The 18,254-nt window shown below is 45.1% G+C and overlaps 1 protein-coding gene across 1 annotated transcript in view; it reads left to right on the forward strand.

The window, feature by feature from the left end:
* The window catches only part of ITGA9 (integrin subunit alpha 9), a 290,420-nt gene that overhangs the window by 48,242 nt on the left and 223,924 nt on the right, over nt 1-18,254 (forward strand). The window contains exons 7-12 of the mRNA XM_025038975.1: nt 1,311-1,396; nt 3,845-3,913; nt 8,580-8,717; nt 11,446-11,551; nt 12,805-12,899; nt 16,979-17,069. Coding sequence (XP_024894743.1) covers nt 1,311-1,396; nt 3,845-3,913; nt 8,580-8,717; nt 11,446-11,551; nt 12,805-12,899; nt 16,979-17,069 — 585 coding nt within the window. The remainder of the gene's footprint in view (nt 1-1,310; nt 1,397-3,844; nt 3,914-8,579; nt 8,718-11,445; nt 11,552-12,804; nt 12,900-16,978; nt 17,070-18,254) is intronic.

Here is an 18,254-nt window from a genome sequence, read left to right on the forward strand (position 1 = left end):
AAAAAATGAAGTTGAATCCCTTTCTCACATACCCAAAAATGAACTCATAATGGATCATAGAACTGAATGTAAGACCTAAAACTATAAAACTCTGAGATGAAAATATAGGAGTAAATCTTCATGAGCTTGAGTTAAGCAAAGCCTTCCTACATGTAACACTGAAAGCACGACTAACCCAAGAAAAAATAAGCAAGTTGAACTTCATCAAAATTTAAAACTTCTGTACTTCAAAGGACACCATCAAGAACATGAAAAGACAACTTAGAGAATGGAAGAAGATATCTGCAATCATATATCTGATAAGGGACTTATATCTAGAATAGAAGAAAATAAGCACATGACAGGATGCTCTACATCAGCAGTCATCAGGGAAATGCAAATCTAAACCACAGCAAGATACCACTTCACACCCACTAGGGTGGCTATAATAAAAAAGAGAAATAACAGGTGTTAGTGAGGATGTGGAGAAACTGGATCCCTCATACTGCTGGTGGGATTGTAAACTGGTGCAATCACTTTGAAATACAGTCAGGCAGTTCCTCAAAGGTTAAATATAGAGTTACTATATGACTCAGCAATTCCACTACCAGGTATATAATCAAGAGAAATGAAAAACATATGTTCACATAAAAACTTGTACAAAAATGTTCAGAGCAGCATTATTCATAATAGCCCCAAACTGGAAACAACCCAAATGCCTAGCAATAGGAGAAAAAAAGATATTATGATATATCCATGCAATAGAACATTAATGAACAATAAAAAGGAACTGCTATACTCAACAACATGGGTGAATGTCACAGATGTTGAGTGAAGTTCTAGGTCAGGCAAACAATGTATAGTGATAGAAATCAGACAAGTGGCTACCTGTGGGAGGTAGTAACTAGGAAAGGGCATGAGGGAACCTTCTGGGTTATAGTTCTATGGTTCTATTCACTCTGAGTGGTGATTGCATGGTTATACACATTCATTAAGTTCTACACTTTAGATGCGTGCACTTTATGAAAATTCAAATTGTATCAAAATTCAAAATGTGTCAAAAAGAAAAAGATATAGAGCATTTAGTATAGTACCTGTTCCAAAGAGGACACTCTGAAAGCCCGATGTCCTTGTGAACGTTTCTTTGTGAGATGAGCTATTCCAGCATGAGAAGACTGACAGCTGCCATTTGTTCCCTGGTACTTTATGTTCCAAGACTAGCTGGATCATAACTGTCTAGATAAAAGATGCTTGAGAAACTCGGATGTACCTTCTTCTGCCCTGCCCTTCTATTCTCAACCCCGTCCTGGGTTTCTGCCCATCTTTTACAGGCTATGCAGTTACCGCCGGCCACTTCTCTCACCTGTCCACCACCGATGTGGTAGGAGGCGCCCCGCAGGATGAAGGCATCGGAAAGGTGAGGAGAAAAACGTCCGTGGAATAGCGTGGGGTCAGACAGAAGAGGGGAGCATGCCGCCGCTGTTATAGCAGCTTGTCAGCTTACTTTGATCTGAACGTTTTGCTGAGTGGCTGGCAAGTAAGTGATGAAGTATTGAGGAGCCCTCTGTGTCCTTCCAATCACTTTTGAGAGCTGACCTTGAAAGCTTAATCATGGTGTCGATACACCTCTCAATTCTTTGCACGTTCACATCTGAGAATGTTTTTTACAGCTGACCGTGTGTGTGTGTGTGTGTGTGTGTGTGTGTGTGTGTGTGTGTGAGGGGACCTCACAGCGGTGTTTACAGGAGTCAGAGGTAATCGATTGATCGATTGATTAAAAAGGACCCTGGCATCATGGCATCCTCTGGAGGATTGGTGTCCAGTGCTATCTAACTTCAAATCTTCCATTCTTCCAATCCTTCCCAAGTTTGACTTTCATTTAATGGAGCCAGATCTAGTCCAGATATCTTTGGGAATTTATTTATCTTTGGGCCTAGATTATTTCTCCAGTGTTTTAGAACTCAGAGTGGTTCAGCCCAAAGACTGGACTAGGAGTATTTGGGATACTTTCCCTGAAGTATCTGCCCATAGTATACAAAAGATCCCTCAGATCTAGGGCTGTCTGCATCCCTTTGGAATCCGGACCTCTGTGGGGCCTGAAGGACCGAGAACTGCTTGGTTTTTTCTTTTTTCTCTTCTCTTCTCCTCCCCTCCCCTCCCTTTCCAGAGTACAGGAAATCCAGATCGAGTAGATCCAGATAAGTCAAGGAATCTGCATTTTTAATAAACTCTGTAGGTTCTCTGATGGGAAAGATTGAACAGAGGAATGACAGTTGGATCTGAGCCCATGAGTGGACCTACGATAGAGTCTGGCAATATCTCCAGGAGCTCGGAGAAGTGGCATCTAGATTCTGAAGAGGCCCGGATGGGCCAGGGCCACTGTCCGTTGGAGCCTTCAGCCAGGATGTTAGTATGATCAGCCAACGAGGCTTGGCTGCTTTGTGTTCATGAGGATCATTTTCCTGGATCCTCCAGGCAGGATTTAGGAGCCACTACTCATGTTTCTGGAGCATGTGCCTCCTCAGCCCTGACACCCATGCTATGGGAAAGATTCTCTGAAAATGAAATCAGGTAAAGCCCAGAGCACCAAGCAGCAGGAGGCAAACAGATGAACTCTGATGGCTTCAAGAAAGATGTAGGTCTTTTCAAGTCACATGAATTCTTCTTACACGGTAGAGTGAAGAAGGAGCATCAAGAGCTGTCCCCACCTTGATAAGTCTTCCGGGGAGGGGCTGCAGGACCGAGGCATCTCTGTAGCATTGGTAAAAATTTTTACCTCCCAGTTCACAGCGGTGCGGATGCTTCAGTGGTGATGACAGCAACTCTCCTCAGCAATGGCAGAAAACTTGATCTAATTGCATTGTCTTCTCTTCAGATGGTTGAGATGACTGCATAGTCCCTGTCAAGTCTTAAGATGAGAATGGGATTTATAACTAATAGAGCCAGGTAGAGAATCCTGGGTCCAGTGGAAAAAGAACATGAAAATGCTGCTTTTGTCTGGACCACATGACAGGTGTTGGAGAAACTGGTCATAATTGACAAAATTGTTGTTTTAAAATACCAGGAAGGGGGTTGGTACAGACCTGATTCCCAAGGATCCCAGAATGGACATCTGGCCTCCAGGATTTTGGTCATCATTCATTCCTGGTGTCAAGACACGAAAGCATTCACACTAAGATGGCGGTTCTTTACCCCATGACAGAGTCCCCTGCCCTGGTTCTCATGGGACATACTTCCCATAAAATGCACCTTGAAAAAGAACTTCTGTATCATGTCATTTAGAAAGTTCTCCAACAATGATCCTCTTTGTGGTGGAGATTCATGGTGTAAACGTGCCCACTAAGGGCTCAGAAAAGTCCCACGGTAAAGGAACTTATTTAATGTTTAACTATGGTGTTTCCCAAACTAAACTCATATTTGCCCAGGCAGATCTCATGGTGCTAATGTTCTGTGGTATCACTTTGGAAAACTGTATTGTCTAAAATACATCCCTCGCTCTGTCTTAATCTTGACATGACTGCTAAAGCTCTAACTAATAGGAATAAAGGACATATGTCAAAGAAGAAAATGTTTTTCCCAAGAGTTGAATTGCTGACTAGTAATTTGGAAGTTCCTTGGGTGGTCCCCATCGGCAGTGTGGCTCAGGAGCACTGGAGGTGATCTCTGCCTCAGGACTGAAGGACATTTCCTTTGCAGAGATGATAAAGTAAGAGCTATGCTGAGCTCATCATTATCAGCCAGTGTAAGCACTGTGCCGAACCCTGTGCCTGGCCAGGCATTTCAGTAGGACTCCCAGGAGGATGATGATAAATATCTTTGACCATTGCTTCCAACTTAACTGGATTTTTTTTTTTTCATTCCATAGGTTTATATTTTTAGAGCTGACCGAAGATCAGGCACCTTAATTAAGATTTTTCAGGCATCAGGTAAAAAGGTGAGATTCTTGGTATAAGTGTCTTTTTTGTTTGAGAGATGCCATATGGGAATCAGTTCTTACTTTTTGGAAAATTGGTTTAAAGCAGCAGTTTCCAACCTTTTTGGCACCGGGGACCAGTGCTCCTATGAGAATCTAATGCCTGATGATCTGAGGTGGAGCTGAGGCGGTGATGCTAGCGCTGGGGAGCGGCTGCAGATACAGATGAAGCTTTGCTTGTCTGCTGCTCACCTCCTGCTGTGTGGCTTGGTTCCTATCAGGTCATAGACCAGCATTGGTCTGCAGTCCGGGGGTTTGGGAATCCCTGGTTTAAAGGCCCTAACTGTGCCCTAAGTTTATACGGCAGCTCCACTGCCTCTTGGTAGCTTTACTTTCTCAGCATTGCATATGTGATCTGCAGATTCATGGGGTTCATGCTTGTTATAGGAGACATGTAGCAAGATGAGTTTGTACATGGCCAGGTTCCAGCACAGAGCTTTAAAAGGCTGTCCATCATTCAGACACTGTCATCGAAATTTCTGCACGCTCAGTTCCTCTGTGCCTGGCAATCCTTCTCTCCCTCTCCATCTGTCCGTCTTCATTTCATACGTACACATCTACACCTCCCCAGACATCACACACGGTTGAGTACAGGAAGCAAACCCATGATATATAACCGATTACTTTCGGAGGAGGTACGTAGACGAATGGTTTTCACTCCCCATATCTCACCAACCCAGCGGCTGTCCCCTCCTCGCATCCTGAGCCCGCCTCCGCCGTTGCCAAGGGGACGGTTGTCACACAAAGGAAAACCAAACAAAAGCCACCCGTTTCCCTTAAGAACCTTGAAATAGAAATAGCTCGGGAAGGCTGTCCGCAGCTTAGTCCTGGGCAGGGTTTGTTTGCCTGTGTTGTCTTGTCGTCCTCACCCTCTCCCTAATCCTAATTCCTATTAATACTGCACCATAGTCTGAAAGTAAGCCAGCTGGAGACTCCTTTGATTAATACACATGGGTTTATTAGTCATGCACACCCAATGTGGCTATGTCAGCGGGATCCTTTAGTGTGACTGGCTGCCCTAAGGGGACAGGCATTCAGGTTGGAAGATGAGGTTGGTCATTCGGAGGCTCATCTTAGCAGAGGCCTTAGGTCCAGGACGAAGCACAGGACACCTGGGTCTTGGGAGGGAGATGCTAGGAGATAGGAAAATGTCAGAGGGTGATTTTACCTATCACTACCATGAGAAAGGGGGAAAAATGATGTTTCCTCTCTGAGCGGCCATGCGCCTCAGCCCCGGTTCAGTTCCTGCTGTCCACAGCCTGGCAACCTTACATACTGTTCTCAGAGTAATCCTATTCTGAGTTCCCCAAGTCCCACTCACCTTTTGCAGTTTTAACAACTTTAATATATATACTCAGTATATAATTGTCATAATCTTTTCAACAAAGAATGCATCACCAGACTCTGTTTTGTGAAGTTTTCCCTGAGTACAGTCCTGTTTTTCCCTGGGAACTGGGCTGGTTTGTATTATTTTAACATTTCCAAACCCCAAAGCAGCAACCCTGGAAAATGACTGTGAGCGATTCTGCAAAAGATGTTTTCCAAGCCCCCCTAAAGTTAGAAAATAAATAACTCCATGGCATTTGTGATTAAAAAAAAAAAAATCTCAATGAGCAAGTAGCGGGTGAATGCTGCTAAGCCTAACATTTTAGATTTTCCTCTAAAGAATAATTGACGGGTAAGCGTGTCTCCTGTGGAAAACCCAACCCTTCTGCTCCCCTTCAAATGTACCTGGGTTTGAAAACAAAATTAAAGGATTCTTTCCCCCTCCTTAGGTTTATTGAATATAATTGACATGTAACATTGTGTAAGTTTAAGGTGTGCAGCATGATGATTTGATAATTTGATATATGTATATATATGTAGTGAAACGATTACCACAATAAGGTTAGTTAATCTCTCACCTCACATAACTATTTTTTGAAGGACACTTTAACATGATTCGTGCAACTTAAACACTCTCGTCACCCTGTTTTCAGAATATTTTCATGTTTATCGGTAGCTGTGCCTCCCCACCTGCTGTCCCCGCTCTCCACTCCCCACTGCCTATGCCCAGGAGAGACTCAGTTAATGCCTGTCGTCCTGGCATAATTAACAATCTATGATTGTGCCCTCTCTCCTTCTCAAAAACCTCCTGGTTTAGATGATAACGTACATGGCCACCCACCTATGAGTAAGTCATGGTCAGGTTTTGAGGGGCGGATTTGAGAGTGGGGTAAGTGAGAGGTAAACATTTGAGAACCTACTTGTCCAAACTTCCTGTGGACCTTATGACATCGAGTTATTTGTCTGCTTGGATGTCCTTATTAATAAAGACACGTTGGGGCTTTCTGAGGAGGTGACTGAACAGCCCAGATATTTCACGTCCCAACTCTGTAGCTGTGCTGCTTTTCATTTTCTCTGGGGTTCTTCTTGCCCTTACCTTTCCCCATTTTAGAGTTGTTTATACTTCATACTGCCACCTACTCTTGCCTCTTATTGTACTGTCTTCTAGCTTTACCTCCATCATCATCTTTCTGCTTTTGAAATAGACTGTTACTCTGTACATCTTATTCTGCTTTATATCAGAAGACATGAGAAATTCTTGTCTTTCTGACTTCTCCATTATTTCATAGGGAAAGGACATGACCCCAAGCTTTCAAAGGATGCCTTTAGCCTTATCCTGTTCCCAGAGTCCCACACACACAGGAGGGTTCTGACTCAGTAAACCACCGGTCCACTTCTGCTTTCATTTGGCCAGAATTTCATAAGATAGTTCTGTTTCCTGGCCTCACCATAAGAAAAAAACAAAAAAATCAAGTTCTGGTCTTTTATTGGTTGACATCCTTCATATAGTACATGTAAGGAATCACCAATATGTATGCAGTTCAGATGTTCATAGAAACACATATCCCTGGAAAAGACACAACATTTCCGGCTGATGGGAGAACTCTGATCAAGAAAGGCTCACTCTAAAGCATGTCATTGCTGTGTTGAAGTTTTATTGACTTAACTGAGTATATGATGCATTAGGATGTCAAAATGTAGATAGGAAACTTCATGAACGGGGATTTCTGATTTGACTGTGATGACAACGCCAAGTTAAATAGCCCATGGGAATGAAACAAATAGTTTCCTGGAGCTCAAACAGAGACAGCAGCTGGAGGCTTCAGGAACTTGCCCTGGGTCTTAGTTCTTTTACTGAAGTCCAGATATGGAGATTGGCAAGGCCACTGAGTTAGCGACTGGCAAATAGTTTGCCTCCCCTACCTCCTGTGATTCTAAACCTTCCCTCTGCCCTTCTCCCTTGGGAAGGGGTGTGGGTTGAGTGGAAGTGGCTTTGGCATGTGACTGGGGACGGACTTCTGAGTCCTCCTGTCCCAGGGCTAGCTGCAGGAAATCGTCTGGAGTGCCCTCTACCTGTGTCATACTCTCCAGGGTTAGCTGCCAGCAAACTCCAACAGTGAAAAAAATGCCTGCTCGTGTCAATAAAACCAAAGCCCTTTTATCTGAAAATATTTATTTTAAAAGAATAGCGATGTGGTTTTTTTTTTTTTTTTTTTTTTAATCAGAGGTTGCAAACTTGCAGTCTTTGGAAGGGATACAGCCCACAAAATTTTTTTTTGGTCCTGCATAGTGAGTGTGTGTTTGTTTAAATATGAATTAATTGCTATCGTTTTAAAAAATAGACCCCTCAAATGAAATTTTAGCTTTTTGGCTTTTCTTGAAAAATGGGAAGGTTGGCCTCCCCTGGGTCAGCCTTCCTCAGGGCAGCAGTTGGCTGCAGCTGGGTGGGAGCTGCTCCGTGCGCTGGATCTGGGGCCTCCAGTTTGCCAGTCTCTACCGCTCCCTCTTGTTTTTGAGATACTGAAGCCAAGCACCACTTGCCACCTGTAAGCGGACGTGCACTGTTATTTGTTTTTTCTTAATACTTGTTATAGCACCTGACTGGATCCCGTTGGCATTTGGGTTTGAGATCCCTGATTTAAAATAACAAGTACTAGATTAAGCTAGAATTAAAGAAGAGCCAGTATAACCTGGCTGTGTCCCCTCATCCATCAAATAGTCTTAGGAGTTCTACCTTTTCCTGTCACTTCAGCTCATGCCTTTCTAAGCGATCTTTAGCTATGCACAGGACTGGAAGAGGGTAACCCGTTTCCCCATGTTTTGTGAAATTTTACATTCCTACTTGCTTGGCCTTGTCAGATGTCTGAATTACGAGGCACTTTTATTATGGTCGTAACCTTTATTTGTAACCTCATCTTGTATTTTTAAAAACAGTGCCTCATTCTCCAGGGATCAGTCCGTTTGTTTTCCCCTTGGGAGGGCTCCAGGAAGGGGATCCTGAGCCTGTTAGCTCTGGTCTCATGTTGACGGGGGCCTCTGCATTGCTGCTGTAACACGCGGGAGCTCGAGGATTCCGCTGTTTCCCTAGGCTTCTGGCTGATGGGGCGCTGGGTGGTGGGGCGCTGGGCGGTGGGGCACTGGGCGGTGGGGCACTGGGCGGTGGGGCACTGGGTGGGGCAGCCATTCAGCCTCTGAGGGGCCTGGGGCAGGTGTTTCTAAAGCCAGCGGGCTGGAGAAGAGTGAGGGCCTCCTGTACAAGGGCAGACACTGAACGCTTTGTTGCGACTCGGCTTGGTTGCAGATGGGCTCTTACTTCGGCTCCTCCTTGTGTGCAGTTGACCTGAACGCGGACGGCCTCTCTGACCTGCTGGTGGGGGCCCCCATGTATTCCGAGATCAGGGACGAGGGGCAGGTCACCGTCTACATCAACAGAGGAAATGTGAGTACAGTGCTGGGCAACGCGAGGACGGGGTGTTGGAGAGGGACGTTTGTCCAGTGAACATCCCTTGGGGCCATGCACTGGGTCCTGTTACCCAGAGATGGTGAAAAGACATGCTTTCTACCCTCACAAAGCTCAGTGTTCCATTAATGCAAAGATTTATACAGTGTTCCAACTGCAAACATACAGGGGTCAAGAAAAATCTTAATGGTTATGGTTTGAGTGCTTACTGTGTACTAGGAACTGTTCCTCCTGCTTTCTGTGGAATTTCAGTGCAGTGTGCACATGGTATCAGGGGTTGCCATTTTTCAGGTGGAAAAACTGAGGCTCAGAGAGGTTAAGCAACCTGCTCCAAATCACACAGCTAAGAAGTGATGGGGCTGGGATTTGAACCTAGGCAAGCAGTCGTTACAGCTGGCTGGCTTCATCTCTAGGCTGTGCTACCTTTCTGAGTGTATACACACACCTACCTAGAGAAGCAGAGAAGGCTTCTCAGAGGACACAATGGCTAGAAAGAATCTTGAAGGAGTAGGAGTTAGGCAGGCGGGAGTGGGCTGGGCCTGGGCAAGGGGGTCCAAGTGTGAGGCTCAGGGCTACTTAGGTCACCAAGGGGGTTGGGTGGGAGCAGTGCAGTGGCCAAAGGCCAGCATACTGATGTCTCAAGATGGGCAGGGGAAGGAGGCAGGAGACCAATGAGAAAGAATCTTTTCAGAATCTGAAAGTAAGTGTGCTCAACAGGAGGGAAATGGTTAAATGAATAAATTCTGGTGCCACCAGCCTTTGAGCTAACATGAGAAAATGCTTCTGAGATAATCAGGGAAAAGGCAGGGTAAAAACTGTATACAAACAGCATATAAAAATACACAAAACACATAGAGAATGTCAATAACAGATCTCTCTGGGTGGTGGTGGTGCTTGGGTATAATTTTAGTTTTATCTTTATCCAAGTAGCAAGAATGTAATACTTCCATAATCAAAAAAGTCAGTTAAAGTGTACTTTTAAGTGGTGACCAAGATGCTAGTTATCCCAATTGAGAAGGGGCAGTGGTGTTTAACTATAAGCAGGCAGATGCCAGAGAGAAAGGACAGCCCTTTACAGAGGAGCCAGAAAGTGTCAGAGCCTTGGGCTTTCTTGGATGTTTACAGGCTCTTTGAGAAGGTGGATCTAAACCTGGGAAGGAGGATGCTTCCTGGTTCCTGATGCATCTGCATCTCCACTGATATGGGGACAGAGAAGGTGTAGAGAGAAACGCGATGGTCATTATGGAGACGAGAACAGTAGGCATTCGGTGGCCGTCAGCCACCCTGTTTGCAGGAGACAGAAATATTTATGTGAGTGTTAACGTGTCTGAGGCAATAAAGTGACCAGACCAACAGCCTGACTATGTGTCTAAATCAGGGTGTGGACACTTGAAGCGGGATAATTTCCCAGATCATCTCTGGCCACATTTTACCCACACAGCTCAGCACCTCAACCAGTGTGTTTCTTAATGCCATGCGCCCACCTTAGGTACCAGGGTATTCTTATTTCTGCTGATCCTTTTCCTATTTAATTGATGATTGCAAAGCAACGTGGAGGAATGGGAAAAATGATGACTTTGGAGCTACATAGATCTGCATTCGAATCTTGGTTTTGCCATTTCCTAGCCCATGTGACGTAGACAAATAGCTTAAAATTGGTGGCTCAGTTTCCTTATCTGTTCAGTGGGGAGAGTCATGAGGTCTTCCTTACAGAGTCATTGTGTGATTAAAATGAGGAGAGGGGACACACAGTACATACAAGGAGTCAGCTACGGGTGCTTCTCTCTTTCCCACCACACTAATAGGAAGGAATCTCCATATTTCTGTCGTGAGGTAAGGGTTTCACTGACTTGAGAAATCATCACATCTTTATTGTTTCCAAATTGCAAGTTGTTTGTTTATAGTGAAAAAGAAGATTATTTGGTCATGACAAAAGCCAGATGCTTTCTGGGATGGCCCGTGGGGGTACAATGAGTCCACGGTGCCCCTACAACTGGGCCAGGTTCAGACACTCTTATGCTGCAAAACATCACATTGCCTTTTAGCACTCTGATGTTTGCATGTCAGTGCTTTGAGGGTAGAGTCGGTGTCCTCAGGTGGCTTTTACTGCCACCATCACCTTCCTCCCTCTGTCGGTTGGTGTTTGCTCAGGAAATGTGAAGCACACCCGATACTGGGCATGGTTGTGTATGCCCCCAGCGCAACTGAGAACTGCTGGGTGTGGGCTCTTTGGAACTGCAACTCCCTCTGTGTAGATGGCTAATCCAAGTACCTTGCAAAACAGCTTTACAAACTTGTACTAAAAAGCAGGAGTGAAAAAAGGCAATTGTATTCTTGCTTAAATCAACTTTGGGGCAAAAATGTTATAAAGAAAGCTGAGAGGATATGGTGGGGACAGGTAGGTAGGTAGGTTGTTTGTTTACAGAGCATTAGGACAAGGGAGAGGTTTAGTTCCTGGCCAGCATAGGAGTCTCCTTCCCAGTGAAAGGTGTCTTAGGCTGTTGGAGAGCCTTACGCTGCCCAGATAAAAGGGACTCATCTTGCCACCGGGAGAGGGACATTTGGGTGCCTGTGATTCTGCCCAGGTGTTTCCGTTCAATGGGTGTATGCTACAGGGGCAGCTCTGGTTTTTTATTGTGTTCTTGATTGGTTCTGTTTTGTTTTGCTTTGTTTTGTATTCCATCTTTTCCTTTGTCCGGTTTCCCAGGGGGCCCTGGAGGAACAGCTGGCCCTGCCTGGGGATGGCGCCTACAACGCGCACTTCGGGGAGAGCATCGCCAGCCTGGGCGACCTTGACGACGATGGGTTCCCAGGTCGGTGAGCTGGCACCTGCCCTCTGACCTTGCCCTAGCATGATGCACTACCTGCCTGCCTGCCAGGCCTGTCAAAGCATGCTGGAGAGAGAGGGCCTCTTTTTAGAGAAGATGCTCTCCATGTAGACACTGAGTTCTGAGCTCACTGGAGTTTGCTTCTGCACAGTCCCTTCTCATCAGCTTGGCTTGCTTTGCTATGTGTTTGGGGTGCAAGTGAGCCTTGGGGCTGGCCCATTGGGGCTTCTTATGGCAGAGACGTTTGAACAAGTTTCCTCCCACCACAAAATACTTCTTGTTTCCAAGCTGCTGACGCTCCACAATGCTCTACTGTGTTAGTGCAATGAGTGAAGAGAGAACTTAGCAGTCTCCCCTGATAGTGACAGCCCGCTGGACTGACTGACTTTTGCGTATGTAAGCGTCGGGAGGGGTGGGTGTGGGCAACTAATGTCTAGTTCTGTCTGGACATCAGTATCCTTCCAGTCTTGGCTTCTCCTTCTGGTCTGTTTAATCCCTCCTCCCCTCATTGTATACACAGTGTTCAGACATCAGGACTTGTGGAAGCCATGTCACTGGGGGCTTGGCCGAGGTGGAAGATGGGCCGGAGGGCAGCTCTTGCCTCAGGCCAGGCATCCAGACTCCAGACTCCTTGGATACCCTCAAACTCCTGGCCAGCAAGGGCTTCAGTTGGAGAGAGGGGACCTCCACTAGAGGTCATGTGGGTACATGCCCCTCACCCTTGACCTCAATTTTGCAGACTTATGACTTTCGTTAGAAACAAAGAGAGATAAGTAAGGAAAATATAAGCTTTGTTCCAGGAGTTGTCAGTTATGAGTGCAATGCTCATCGTGTGTGTGTGTGTGTGTGTGTGTAAAGCGAATGCCATTTTATATGATTTCCTTATCCAGGAATAGAGTTGACTTTCTCAGTTATGCAATAACCATCGTTTATGGAATTCGCCTCTCTGACAGAAAATAGGGCAGGAGGTTTATATTGATATTTTTTATTGGATGGCTCCATGATTTTTCCTAGGAGGATGAGCTGCAAACTTTTCTGGAACTAAACACTTCTCAGCTTCTATAATTTTCTTTCTACCTTTTTTTCCGCTGAGAGATTATGTGCCTATCGTGATGCTCGAACAACCAACAACCAAAACATTTCGGGAGGGACTCAGACATGATGGCAGAAATCAGAGACTCTGCCCTTATGTTATTCCTTGTGGCTCTTCTAACCCGTGGCTGTTTTTCTCCCCTCAGATGTGGCCATTGGCGCACCCATGGAGGAGGACTTCTCAGGGGCGGTCTACATCTACCATGGTGACCTCGGTGGAATCGTCCCTCAGTACTCAATGGTAATTGGTGTGAGAGTGGCGTGGTAACTGTTTGTTCATACAGTCGTTCAACAAACATGTAGGGACCCTTTACTCTGTGCCATGCCCTGGGTACAGAGGAGCATGCAACATTGTTCCTGCCTTTAGCCTTCTCACCCTCGAGGGAAAGACAAACAATTGCTATGCTTATTAAGTACGGAAACTTATTGATAAACTCCTGAGTTTGCTCACATTCAAGGATGCAGTCTATCTGCAAAGGATAATACCCAAGTTCTGACCCAGAATTAGAGCCATTTACTTAAAAAGAAGGGGCTTTCTTTTTTTTTGTTCGTCAACCATCTGGGCTAAGCCAAAGGAATATATTGTAAACTATCATCTGGAAGGACAGTGGTCTGTGGAGGAGGGGCCTGAAAGCTATCACAGAGCTGTTGTCACAGTTGGCATTGAAGTGAGGAGCTGGTTAAGCTCTGGCCTTGTGCCCCAAACTTGAGAACATGGAAGTAGTGAGTTCTGTTTTTTTGCCCTATCAGCTTGGTGTTCAGTCTTGCTGATGGTGTCAAACCCAGTCTATGGGAAAAAAGGAAGTCACGCTCTCGGCAGAAGCATCGTCAGGATATTTGTGGATGTCTGTGCATAGAGTGGCACAGGCCTGTGTCTTTCTCCCGGTGGGTCCGTGTCAAAAAGGGACCGAGCACAAATGAAGAAATTTCCCATCAGCAAATACTGAGCACTTATTATGTGCTTAGTACTTCCTACTCATATTTCTCATCACAGAGGCAAGCCTCATGTTTCGATTATTGCTAAAGAAACAAAAATTTTTTAACCGAGTTTTGTTCTTATAAAATGTTCTATAAAATGAAACAGTAGTAAAATATCAAAACCTGTTCACGTACTAAAGTTTCTAGGTAAGAAGAAAAAGACTTTACAAGTTGACTTTAAAAGCCAGTACGTAAACGTAAGTTCATTTTATACATTCATAATTGCTCTTCTTGCTGCACGTAAAAGTTGGCTAATAAGGGTTGAGGGTTATTGCCAGTGGAGGTCCCCTCTGTGCTGGGGCCTCCTGCTAAGAGACAGATGCTGAGGGAGGGGCTGCTGGGAGGGAGGGGCTGCTTCTTGACGGCCTGCTCTGCCCTCTTCGTATCCTCAGTCCTCATAACAGCCATGTGAGATGGGCACCTTCATTATCCACTTTTTTAATTTTTTTTTATGAAGCCACTATGGCCCGAGGAGGTTCGTTAACTGGCCCCAGGTCACCAGCCACTAAGTGGCAACATGGCCATCGAAACTGCCAATCTGACTCCCACACTTTTTATTGTAACCACCGTCCTCAACTTCACATTTGAAAAAGGAACACTCGGGGAAGCTCAGTTGGAAAACTTAGGAATCTGGAAACTTGCGTACTCCGAGGGGCATTTATCTACACAGATCATCCTCTTTTCATTAGAAATGAATAATTAATGGTGGGAATAAACTCTTAAGTGATTCAGCTGATGTGGCAGGAGGAAGGAAGCTTCAGGCACAGTTTAGGGGTCACATCCGTGTCACAAGGGCGTCTCTAGTCTGGGTCAGGGATGCTGCTCCCAGTGCGATAAGCTGTCAGTTCTTCCACCTTACTCTTTGACTCATTCCTCTTAAGTTCACCAGGAGAAATGTTGACTTTGAGATCCTGTGTGCCTCCCTTTCTCCATCTGAGCGCCCTCTGGTCATGTCATGGCGGCCCCTGAGATCTTTCTCCTGACGAGCTGAAAGGCGTCCAGGGGGCCCCGTCCTCGGGCAGCCATCGGGGTCACTCTCCACGCATCCTCCTGGAAGCTTGTTCCCAGACCTCGGAAGCTAATCACACAGAGAGGAACCTGCGAGAGACCCCTGCTTCCCCTCCTCCCGCAGCCCTCCACTGCTTTGTTTTGTTGCTGGGTGGAATCCTGCAGGGAACCGAAGTGTAAATTTTGTGGTTAGCGTGGAGTGTCTTCAGTAGGAAGCAGGGAGCAGCAGCTGGACCCATCCTGCCTTTGTCAGCACACAGGCTGGCTCGATGGCTTTTACGAAGTAGTTTGGGGCTCTTAAAAAAAAGAGAAAGAAACAGCTATAATTGTACTTGTCCAGGCTGCTAAGATGTATGTGATAAGGTCAGTGATTTAAAAGGAAAAAAAAAAAAAATCCTTTCATGATAGATTCTTCGGGGCCCAGGTCCGGACAGAGCAGGCATTGTGTGGGTGAACTCAAGAAGGAAATCAGAGACACTCTGGGCACAAGAATCGCTTTTCTTTGGCCCGGATTGGTATTATTTCTACTGGATAAATTGTGAGATCAGAGTACTTCCACATTACTCTTTAACTCATTCCTCTTTCTAGAGTTCACCCTCAAAAGTGTTGATTTTAAGATCCTCGTGTGCCTTTCTCAAGTCGAGAGCCCTCTGGGCCTGTCCTGGCAGCCCCTGTGATCTTTCTTCTGCCGCGAGGACGCTGCATAAAAACCTGGTCAAGGGGAGGTTTTCCAAAGCTCCTGGTTTTCATTTAGGGTTATTAGCACCGAGCAGACTTATCTTCCTGGCTTTATGGAATAATGGCCTGCAGATGTCTGTGGGATAACTTACGCCCGCATCGCCACCCCCAAATGGACCACCCCTTCACTCTTCCCCCTCATCCCAGCCACAGCATACCATAGAAATGCAAACCCAGGGCACGCTGCTGCTAGCGTTGATGGACTTCAGAGCGGAGATGGTCTGCTTCAAGATGTGGCTTTTAAGAAATGCGCAGACACACATCCATGTTTGTTTAGACAGAGCCATGTGGGATGTGGGCTCTGCCTGTTAGCAAGAAACATTTCTTTAGTGTTTCCTACAGTGTTCTGATTTGTACTTTGATGCTTGCACATTTCCTGTTGGATGGCTTAACTGAAGATAGCAAGTGGAGGGTTATTTGTAGTTATCGGCTGCCTGGAGGCAGGGAGCGTCGCCGGCGTCTCCATCTGTAGATCCTGTGGGAACTTCCCTTCCCCAGCCTCAAGACTATTCTGCAAGATGACTCAGGAAGGAAAACGATAAGGAAAGAAAGTCTAAAGTGAGCCCCTGGATGTTTGTAAACCTGGTTCTGTCGAGGATTTTGCTGCATGGCGTGAAAACAAAGCATTTCTCTTCTCTTCTACAATGAGGGCATTGTGGGTAAGCGCCCCTCCCCCACAAGGAGACCGTCTAAGGGAAGAAGGAACAGGTCCAATCCATCCCAGAAGTTGGGACTTTTCTAATTCAGGAAGGTTGGTATCTTTGTGAAGAACTGCGCCACAGAAACGGTGTATGGTGAAGGCTGGTTGTACAACAGATACCCTTGAACCAGTGTGACATGTGTTAACATACATTGGAGTTAATGATGAGTTAAAAAGTAGGTATAGATGCTAGTATGCCCCGTGATGGTAGGGCTGCGAACTCTGGTTGAGAACTGCCTTTTAGAGAGAAGGGCAGCTTCAGCTCATTTTTTTTTTTTTTTGGATTTCCTACAGCGTACGAAAGGTTCAGGACCATACAGTTCTAGTTTTACTAGGTAAACTCTTCATTCTATCAGTGAAGTTCAGGAGCCTGCACATCTTCTGGTCACCTTGATGGAGAGGCAGTTTCCACGGAGGCATCTTACAAGCTAATTGAAAAAAAAGACTGTAACATGCCTCTCAGGAGAGGAGCGGTATGAGTTTGGTACATATTTGGGTAGAGCGATATAAGGAAAAATATGTTTTTAGAATTTCATCCAGCCATACCTGTATATAAACAAAACAGAACCTTCATTAGGAATGGAAGCTAAACTTTATCCGTTTCAAACTTCATTCAAGATGTCAAAACATTAACAATAGTCTAGGTAGATTTGTCATTAGCATTGAACTTAGGAAAAGTTTTAAATGATAACATTTGGCTAAGGCAAGTAATAATAAAGGAGTGTGTGGTCTTCAAATGCCTGCTAAGGACCCCTGATCAAATTAGGACTATATTTTTTTTTTTTCAGTCACGTCAAGACCAAGTGTCCTAGGGAGGTTGGGCTAAAACAGTCACAGATTCTTATTTGTGACTGTGCTCTTTTCCGGTGACTCAATTTCCCTATTGTCTGTTTCAGAAACTGTCGGGGCGGAAGATAAGTCCAGTTCTACGGATGTTTGGACAGTCCATATCAGGGGGCATTGATATGGATGGAAATGGCTATCCTGGTGAGCTATTTTTCTTTAAAGGCAGATGAGGTAAATGAAGAAAAATGCTCGAGGCAGAATAATTTCCAATATGGCTAAGCAGTGGTCACATCTATTTAGGATTAGGAAAATTCACACAGTAGAAGAGGGTATTTTACCTGATACTTGATTTTAAGGTGAATGTGTTGAAGTTTATTTGGGGGTTTTAAGATGATCCACTCTGTAGGGTTGAAGCACCAGGAGGATGGTTTTTACAGTGATTTCTGGGGCAGCAAGTCTTTCTAATGAAAAAAAAATAGCACATCTGCATATAAAATGATAAGTAGTGAAATCTCATGTTTTCTTTGATATTTAACCGTATTCAGAAGCTGCTTCTTGAAAGGGAAAAAGCTGAGCAGCACCTTCCCTACCCCACCCTCCACACGAAAATTATTGAAAGATTTGGAGCAAAAAGAAAACCATGTCCTTTCTCTGATGGACAAAACAGACCTTCACTGTTCAAAGCGGGCCGGTTCATCCTCAGGGTTAATTAGTGCCTCGTGGTGGTTGAGACTAATTAAGTAAAAATGTATGATTTCAAACCCCAGTCCCAAGTGATTTCCAGTTCAGGTAAAACTGGGCAGTGGAAGAGTGGTTCTTTTGGTGTTTGAAGGGAACGGAGTGGAGCAAGGTAAGGAAACACAGATAAGAATTGGAAAAAATCCAAAATCCTGGAATTCAGAAAAAAATGTCCCTGAAACGATAGGTCATCTTGTTATTTGGAGAAAAAATTTCTTTCCACTTCACATGCCTCAGTAAGATCCAGGAAAACTAATGCAATTCTGTAGGAGGGCACCAAATCCTGTAGTTTCTTACAGTCTGAGGAGTTTTGATCTTCCCCTGAAACTTTACAGAGCCAGAAGGACTGGAAATAGAAAAGGATCAGTGTGGAAGTTTTTGTCCCTTTCGACCCTCATGGGTCTTTTTGAGAAAGCAGTTATTTTTGTCCCGGGCAATTTGTGACCATCTCTAAATAATACTTTACATTGGTTTTGCACTTTAATATATGCAAAATGCTTCCACGTGCAACGTACATCTTATGGTAACCCCAGTAGGTAGGTGGAGACGGTAGTGTCCCCACACTTTACAGTCCAGGATACCAAGCCTCAGAGAACTTAGAGGACCAGTCAGAGCCCACATTGTGATGGCGAGGCTCCAGGTATGTGA

The sequence above is a fragment of the Pteropus alecto genome, unplaced genomic scaffold (assembly GCF_000325575.1).
Source record: "Pteropus alecto unplaced genomic scaffold, ASM32557v1 scaffold10, whole genome shotgun sequence".
NCBI lineage: Eukaryota > Metazoa > Chordata > Mammalia > Chiroptera > Pteropodidae > Pteropus > Pteropus alecto.